The sequence below is a fragment of the Chenopodium quinoa genome, unplaced genomic scaffold (genome assembly GCF_001683475.1).
Source record: "Chenopodium quinoa cultivar QQ74 unplaced genomic scaffold, ASM168347v1, whole genome shotgun sequence".
Lineage (NCBI taxonomy): Eukaryota > Viridiplantae > Streptophyta > Magnoliopsida > Caryophyllales > Amaranthaceae > Chenopodium > Chenopodium quinoa.
The window spans coordinates 106,248-115,796 of NW_018744072.1; the positions used below are offsets into that span (position 1 = coordinate 106,248).

General features: G+C 41.0%; 1 protein-coding gene across 1 annotated transcript; it reads left to right on the forward strand.

The window, feature by feature from the left end:
* Nucleotides 1-7,840: 7,840 nt before the first annotated feature.
* LOC110691277 lies at nt 7,841-8,491 on the forward strand. Its single transcript, XM_021868199.1, has one exon. It carries the CDS (start codon nt 7,841-7,843, stop codon nt 8,489-8,491), a length of 651 nt encoding a protein of 216 aa, XP_021723891.1.
* Nucleotides 8,492-9,549: the final 1,058 nt, after the last annotated feature.

Consider the following 9,549-nt stretch of genomic DNA (forward strand, 5'->3'; position numbering starts at 1 on the left):
ACAACTTCAAATGCGCGCCCTCGCCAGGAATCTTCGCGCCCGCGCAGAAAGGGGGAGAGGGCTCTCCTGGGCGCGATTGCCATCTACAGGAAGTTTTCCTGATTTTCACAACTTCAGATGCGCGCCCTCTCTAGAAATCTTCGCGCCCGCGCGGAAAGGGAGAGAGGGCTCTCCTGGGCGCGACTGGCATCTACAGTGGAGCACCTCCGTTTTTGTCTATAATGCGCGCCCTCTCTCTTGAAATGCGCGCCCGTGCAACATGGGAGAAAGAGCTCTCCTGGGCGCGCAACTTGATTGGCAGCCTCTCACTTGTTTTGCCCATGAATCCAGCTTTTAGAACTATCCCGAATTCTCCTCTTCTTCACGTATCGACTGGTTTACCTGCAAAACACAGGAAAAGACCCAAAAACCGTACAAAAAGGTAAAGTAGAGGGGAAATGCGGGGGAAATGACATTGTTATGCAATATATGGGGAAACACGGCGAAAATGGGCTAAACAAGCGATAAGTGGAAGGAAATGGCAAAGAAATGAGTCCTAAATAGTGACTTATCAAATTCCCCCACACTTACCCCTTGCTTGTACTCAAGCAAGTCAAGTGCAAACAATTAGAGAGGAAGCAAAGAATCAAGATAAAAGAAAGAAAGGGAGGAAGGAAGAATATACACTAACTCATTTTCGTAGGAATCACAGTCATTTAAACCTCAAAGTGGCCTAAGAGGACGAGTATGCTCTCGTGAGGGTTTCCTAAGAGATTAACCCACAACTCTACATGTGAAGGCAGGAATCAAGACAAGGCACATAAAGTCATAAAAAAAATGTAAACGAAAAGTGAACTTTGGTGCACCTTTAACGCAAAGTAGACATTAATGGATGCAAGACTTTCTGAGAAAATGTGGGAGGAGGCACGCTACAAGATGATCATGGTTGAAAAGAACATAGACAAGGCTAAGCATAGAGAACTAGGCGGAATACACTCCATCTTTCGTCCCAACCAAACTACCACGTACTCTCTAACAGCCTCACATCACCTCTCGAGCTAGCCTCTCATGGTTCCTCGAAGGAACTCGAAAAAGTATAAGACATATGCGTGAAGTGAGAGGGTAATCCCGACATCTTAGCTATGCAAAATCTTTCCACGGATTTGAAAACTGTCCACACTTAACCACATTGACTCAACTCTCAAAGGTCCAAAAGTCTTGAATTAAGGTTGTAATGTAAGGCTTTCAGGTGTAAGGTGGGAAAAAAATTTGAAAATTAGGGGCAAACCTAAGTGAAGTATGAGATCGGTAACGATCCAAAATGAAGCATAAGAGGCTGCTGATGGTTTCTTATGATCCCAAATTCCCAAAGTTCCTTCAATTACATCAATCCTATCTTTTCACTCTTGAATTCAAAGTCCATTTTTTTTATATGCTTCTTAAAAGCAAAGCTATATTCAATAAGAGGAAGCATATTTCATTCACTAGCTTTCCAAACGCGCCGGTCACCTTTTCATAACAAATCATATTCTCACACCACAAAACAAATTTTCCAACCTACATACTTCACAAAAACTAGGGGTTTAGGGAAACAAGGGCCATTAGGCTTGTAATGCGGCTCAAAGTGAAGAAAAGGGGAAAAGGCTCAAAAGGCTAGCAAGGAGGTGAATGAGAACAAAAACTGAATTTGTAACAAAATGAAAAGAAGAGTAAGAAAAATGAAAGATGCTTTTATCCTCCCTCTGAAGAGGATGGTCACGGGATACGGGGCTAGGAGTCAAATCCAAGATCAATATAAGCATAGCTAAGGATCCAAATCGCCTTTCAACAAAAGTGATGAAGCTTAGAAGAATAGACGTCACCCGAGGTTTAACAAGACAATTACCAACTCGAAAGGGTCAAATCGGTTGTAGAGAGCTACACCATCTTACCACAAACAGTGGACTAGGAATTCATGCGCCTTATAAGTTCTAAACCAAACTACCTTAGCTCAAGAATATGCTAATTTAACCAAGATCACTCTCCAACCGTGCCTACCGACACCATCTAGGAAGTCAAGCATCCACAAATGCAAACTCATTCACAAACAATCTACCAAAGAATCACTATCAGAATAAAACGAGTGACTTGCCTTGATTCAAACACATCAAATATATATATATATATATATATATATATATATATATATATATATAGTATTATTTTTTAGTTTTTTAGCAAAGAAACAAATTGAAAGTTCAGTAGAGGTAATAAAGACAACAAAGTCCCAATCGACAAACAATGGTCGTTGACTACAACGTCAACGGTCCCCAGATTCAGTAGAATCAATCATACATCCTCGAACAATCAACTCAGTTCTAAGCTAAGAAAGGACTAAGCACACCAAAAAGAAAAAGGAAAGGTCCCACCAAATGCCACTTGAATTAGGAATGCGCAGTCATATCATCCTCACCATCAGGTTTGAACTTTTGAAGCGTGTGTGAGTTGTTTTTGAAATTCCTTCTTCAATCTGCATCAGTGAAACAAAGAAAACAAACCAAAAGAAAGAAAGAAAGAAAAAGAACAAAAACTATATACAAAGGATTAGATTTCCTCATCATAAACAGCACGAACAACAGAATATCAAATGAAAACAGCGGAAATAATCAGCAAGCTAAGGATTTTCCCCCCACACTATAGTGGTGCAAGCCCCTTAAATAAAAGAATCGCCACCTGACACTTATACCCCCCAACACTTAGAATGAGCAACAACCTCGTTGCTCCAAAACAAAATAAGAGAAGGGAGGGACAGGGAAAAAAAAACCAAGGAAAACAGGGGGGCTAGTGACAACTATGGCTAGCATCACCGGAGTCCGGCCCCATATCCCCGTAAGAGAAACCCTTAGGTGGGCCATGGGGATCCTAACCTCCATTGTAGCCTTGAGGCCAACCATAGTGACCTCGAAAGAGGTCTTGTTACCAAGCGGGCAACGGGTCGAAATGGGGGGGGGGGGGCATGGCTAGGGGTTGGGGGTGGGTGGGATCAACATAGGGGTAATTGGGTCACCCCTATAATCACAACCACCCAGCAACCTATAGTCATAGGACCCGGATGAGTCAGGAAAATCCCGGCGCACCCTATTTGGATCGGAAGGTCCTTGCCAATAGTCATTCTAACATAGAAACCCTAGGTCCCTGAAATATTGATCTAAAATATGTCATTCCAAGAACAACACTTACCGAACTAATGCGCGTATGTTATGGGCTATGCCAAAGCGAGGCATCACTACTTTCCTAGGAACGTAAGGTATACTAGGTATACTAGTTGTCTTGGTTAAGCTCAACGATATTAGTAAGGAGTCCTTAGATATCGTGGCAAAGATAAAATGTCAAGGAGGCATTAGATGCAACATTTTATCGAACCAGGAGTAACTTGGAGCTATTAGCAATTGGATTGCTTACCCAAAAATATCAAGTGTTAAGACAAGCCAAAACATGCTTAATCACTTTTTGATTTTTGGGATCTTGGAATCATTTTATTCTCGCCTAAAAGGGACTAATGTTAATGCATGGATAAAATGCTCAATAAGATTGAAAAGTGCATGATCGCTTTAAATTTCAAACTTATTGGTTATCAATGGTTTTTCATTTCAAATTCTTTCAATTGTTCTGCAAGTAACTCAAACAACCAGTTTTCAATACAATCAATTCTCGACAAGGAGAAGTTGAGTGGGCCAAATTTTCTTGATTGGCAAAGAAATTTGCGCATTGTTCTCATGCAAGAGCAAAGGGAATACGTCCTTGATGAGGAAATGTCCTACACTCCAAATGAGGAGGTCACTCAGGTTGCCCTTGACCGATGGCAAAGTGCCAATCGGGATGTCAAATACATCATGTTGGCCAGAATGTCTCCGAAGCTTCAAAAGACTTTCATTGAAAAGGAGACGGCTTTTGAGATCATTTCTTAACTTTAGAATATGTTTCAAGAGCAGGCCCGAACTGAGAGGTTCGAAACCCACAAGCAGATCCTTGAGAGCAAGCTCAAGAAAGGAGCATCGGTCAGCCCGCATGTTCTTAAAATGATTGGATTATTTGAGAACATGGAAAGGCTCGATGCTGGATATTCGACCGAGATGGCAATTGACATCATTCTCCACTTGCTGCATAAAGGCTATGACCAGTTCAAGATGAACTATAATATGCACAACATGGAGAAAACTCTAACCGAGCTTCATGGTATGTTGAATCAGGTCGAGCAAACTCTCAAGGATGAGGGAAAGCATGACATGCTTACGGTGAGAAAGGGGAAGCCGTTTAAGCGCTCGGGCAAGAAGAGAAGCTTTAAAGGGAAAAAGAAGAAGAATTTTCCGCCTAAGTCAAATGCTGCTAGGAGTGGCAAGGACAAGAAGGTAGCCTCTTCTAAATCCGATTCCAACTGTTTCTATTGCAAGAAGAAGGGACATTGGAAGCGGGATTGCCTCAAGTTCAAGGAAAATAAGAACGGCACCGTTGCTTCATCAGGTATTTTTGTTATTGACTTAAACTTCGCTAGCAAAACATCATGGGCATTAGATACCGGATTTGGCTCACACCTTTGTTCCAATGCTCAGGGACTAAGGATAAATATGAGGCTAGAGAAGGGAGTGGTCGAGTTTCAGGTCGGCAATGGAGCAAGGATGTCTGCCGTATCCGTCGAAACTCTGAGTTTGTCTTTGCGCTCTGGGCTTGTTTTAGAACTTCACAATTGTTATCATGTTCCGAGAGTTACCAAAAACATTATTTCAATTTCTGCGTTGGACGCCAAAGGTTTTGAATTTCGAATTAAGAATAATAGTTGTTCATTTTATTTTGATAATGTTTTATATGGTAAGGCGTATTAAGAAAATGGTATTTATGTGCTTTCTCTAGACAAACAAGTGATAAATGGCATTTATGCCACTATTTAGGACTCATTTCTTTGCCATTTCCTTCCATTTATCGCTTGTTTAGCCCATTTTTGCCGTATTTCCCCATATATTGCATAACAATGTCATTTTTCCCGCATTTCCCCTCTACGTTACCTTTTTGTACTGTTTTTGGGTCTTTTCCTGTGTTTTGCAGGTAAACTAGTCAATACGTGAAGAAGAGGAGAATTCGGGATAGTTCTGAAAGCTAAATTCATGGGCAAAACAAGTGAGAGGCTGCCAATCAAGCTGCGCGCCCATGAGAGCTCTTTCTCCCATGTTGCGCGGGCGCGTATTTCAAGAGAGAGGGCGCGCATTATAGACGAAAACAGAGGTGCTCCACTGTAGATGCCAGTCGCGCGCAGGAGAGCCCCTTCTCTCTTTCTGCGCGTGCGCGAAGATTTCTAGAGAGGGCGCGCATCTAAAGTTGTGAAAATCAGGAAAACTTCCTGTAGATCACAATCGCGCTCAAGAGAGCCCTCTCTCCCTTTCTGCGCGGGCGCGAAGATTCCTAGAGAGGGCGCGCACGATTCCCTTTGCGGGCGCGCACGCCTCACAGGCCAACCCATTCTATTGCTATTTAAACGCTAATTCGGAAAGAAAATAGCAGCCATTCCATATAGGGCAAAATGCTTAGAATATTTTTAGAGAGAGAATAACTTCCATTAATGCTTCTAGAGAGAGAGTTCAGATTTTTGGTTTTTAATCACTCAAACTTTAGTCTTTAATCTAGTTTAGTGCTTTGGTCATCTTTGTAATCAACATTGAAGCATTCTATTGGATTTTTGGTGGTTCACCATTGCAGATTTAAAGACCCATTTTCTCATTTCAATATGAAGTTGAAGTTTTGTGAGCTTTTTCTATCTTAATCTCTTTTGTTTTGGGTTATTTACATATTTCAAGTATTATTGATGGTTATGTTCATGATTTTGATTATGGCCAATGTTTTGGGTATTGTTGATATGGGTAGTTTCTCTCTCCTAGGCTAGACTTTTAGATAGGGGAAAGGGAATGGATAACTTGGTTACTATTTGATTAAATGCTTGATTTTTGGGGATTTAAACCCTTGATGTATGAACTTGTGCTTATTGTTGTATGGTTGATGTTGTGCACCATTGACTATATTATATCATGTCCTATTTGATGTGCGGGAGTGATCAAGTAGGATAGATTGCAGTTTATACATTGCTTAATCAATTGCATGGGAATGAGTTGTGTTAAGTAGGATCTTTGATCCCTTGGTTTTGATTCCTTGATTATCTATGTGTTTAGCTCTTAACCTCCAAGTTTGATGTTCCCCAATCTACCTAGCGTTTTTAATCCCATAGTTTTTAATCCTTATTAGTTTACATCGATTGTTAGAGTAATTTTATTCATTTTAGTTGTTTGTTACTTAGCTTTACTCCACTCTTATCCATTTACACAATTTTTAAGCCTCTTAAGTTAACACTTAGCTTTACAACTTCCCGTTTCTCCGTGGATCGACCCTTGCTTGCCTTTATACTCATTTAGGTAAACTAGGATTAATTTAGGTAAACGGTCAATTTTGTGTTACTATTTATGTTATTTTAGAGTCTATTTTCTTTTTGTTTTTGGTCATTATCTTGTGATTGTCATTGCTAATCGTTTTCTTAGCTTTGTCGAATGCAAAGGAGGTCACAAGGGCCGCCTACGAATCCTCTTGATCAAGAAATTGAATGCACCTTAAGACAAGTCCGGAGACTATTTAACGAAGATAACCGAGGGTTCGGTTCGATCCTTGATTGTGAAAACGATTCCTCACCCTTTGCTAGTGAAGCTACTAACGAGATGGTAGAAATTAAGCAAGAAAATGATCTTTCCCTATTTCGAGAGTTTGGAAATCCGGAAGGATATGAGCTTACTGAAGGCATTCTATTACTTGTCACCGAAACCAATTTTACCATTCATCCTCAATACACAAGAATGGTAGAAGCGGAGCAATTTTCCGGATCCCCAAGTGAAGATCCAATAAAGCATCTTGACCGGTTTCTTGAGTTGTGTGCTATGATACAAACGAATCAAGTGAGCCAAGATTACATTAGAATGCATCTCTTTTGTCAATCCCTTACGGGAAGAGCAAAGAAATGGCTCAAATATGTGAAACCCAATTCCCTAACTACATGGAAGGAGGTAGTGAAGGCATTTTTAAAGAGGTTCATCTCTGAGGAGAATACCGCGGATATGAATAGGAAGATTGCCTCCTTTGAACAAGACCCTGATGAGACGTTAGGAGAAGCATGGGAAAGATTCTAGGAACTAGTCCAAGCTTGCCCGCACCATGAATACAACCAAAGCCTACTCAAGTGGAAGCGGGGGGCAGAGGACAACCAATCAAAATCCCTCAAAATCAAGTGGAAGCGACAATTGAAGAGGTTGCAAAGAATTACTCATGGGGAGGTAGAAGAAGAACTCAAGCTAAAAAAGGAGGCAAGTATGAGTTAGAAAAGGTGGACCAACTCCAACACCAAATCGAACTTTTGAACAAAGAGTTACAAAAGTTGAATGCAAGCGGAGTAGCCGGTTCCACTTCATCACAAATCAATGCCTTTTCTTGTGAGAATTATGGAGGTACGAATTATGATACTTCATATTGTGGAGGTTTGAGTCCCGAGCACATAAATGCCTATAACACTAGACAAGATGGTTTTAAGGGGAATAATAGTGGCTTGGCTTGGAGGCAACCACCTCCGGGTTTCAACAACCAACCTCAACATGTAGAACCACCCTACAACCCACCACAACAACAAAATCAAAGCCAAAATAGAAACCGAAACTACCAAAGGCCTTATTCTAACCAAAACCAACAAAAACACAATGATGCACCACCACTTCCACAACCTGACCCGACACAAACTCAATTCCTTCAACAATTACAAGCCATGAACCAACAAATACAAGAAATCAAGGCTCACAACAAAATGGTTGATTCACAATTAGCCCAAGTATCCGAGAATTCATCCCTTAACTCCACATCCAAACTACCCGGACAACAAAACCCAAACCCCTCTCACATCCTTAAACAACCCGACACATGCAAGGCAATCACATTGAGATCGGGTGCAACTTATGAAGGACCGAAGGGGAGTGAGGAGGTAGAAAAGGAAGAGGAGGAGAAGAAGGGGGATGAGGTAGTAATTGTTGAGAAGGAGGTTGAGAACAAGAAATCCAAGGGTAAGGACTCAATCGATACTAGCAAATATGAGAATCTGGTCCCTTACCCCAGAAGAGTGGTGGAGCGCAAGTTGAATGGTAAGTTTGCCAAGTTCCTAGATGTGATGAAGGGACTACACATTAATTTGCCTTTCCTAGAGGTGGTGACAAAAATTCCATCTTATGCTAAGTTCCTCAAGGACATTTTGTCGAACAATAGAAAGCTTAAGGATGAGTTAATAACACTACCACACCAAGTAAGTGCTCTTGTTCAACATAAAATGCCCAAGAAACAAAGAGATCCCGGAAGCTTTACATTGCCGATCAAGAATGGGAATTTGGAGGCAAAGGAGCCCTATCAAACCTTGGGGCTAGTGTTAGTCTCATTCCACTACCCATTGCTCAACAACTCAACATAGAGATGATTCCTACACGGAAGACTATTCAACTTGCCGATCGCTCGGTTAAGTTGCCTTGTGGAGAAATTGAAGATGTTCCCATCCAAGTGGGACATATATATGTACCGTGTGACTTTGTAGTGATGGACATGGAGGAGGATGAAAATACCCCTATAATTCTTGGAAGAGAAACTTTGAAGACCTTGGGAGCCGTGATCAATTGCAAAAATAGCACAATTACTTGTGAGGTAGCGGATGAAAAGATTGTCTTTGAATTTTCAAAGGTGTTGAAAAATCCCATGGTTGAGAAGATTTATAGAGTGGATGTTGTTGATGAAGAACTAGGGGAAATATCAATGACAAGACCTCAAGATAGTTTGGTAGAGGCTTTGACTTGCAAGGAGGAATTTCATTCCGAAGAAGCAAGAGAGATCATGAAGGCCATTGATAATGCACCTCAATTGGAGGAGGATGAACCAACTCAAGTGGCTCAATTGGAAGAAGATGATAAGGAGGGGAGTTCTACGCCCCCTCCCAAGGTAGAAATGAAACCTCTTCCCCCCTCTTTAAAATATGTTTTTCTTGATTTGGAGGAAAGTTATCCGATTATTGTCAATTCTATACTCAATGGACAAGAATTACAAAAATTGATTGAATTGTTGAGAAAATACAAAGATGTCATTGGTTATAGTATTGATGATATCAAGGGGATTAGCCCTACATTATGCATGCATAGAATTCATCTTGAGAATGATGATGCCACCTCTATCGAACCTCAAAGAAGGTTAAATCCCAACCTTAAGGAGGTAGTAAAGAAGGAGATTTTGAAAATACAGGAAGCGGGGATTATCTATGCTATCTCCGATGGAAAATGGGTAAGCCCGGTTCACATAGTTCCTAAGAAAGGTGGCATGACCATAATCAAGAATGAGAAGGGAGAGGACATCTCCACCTGAACTGTGACCGGGTGGAGAATGTGCATCGATTATAGGAAGTTGAACAAAAATACAAAGAAGGATCACTTCCCTCTCCCTTTCATAGATCAAATGTTGGAAAGATTGTCTAAGCAGGCCTTCTAT

Bases quoted from the DNA above. Each gene is read 5' to 3' on its own strand.
- LOC110691277 (XM_021868199.1), top strand. From the start codon at position 7,841: ATGGTTGATTCACAATTAGCCCAAGTATCCGAGAATTCATCCCTTAAC.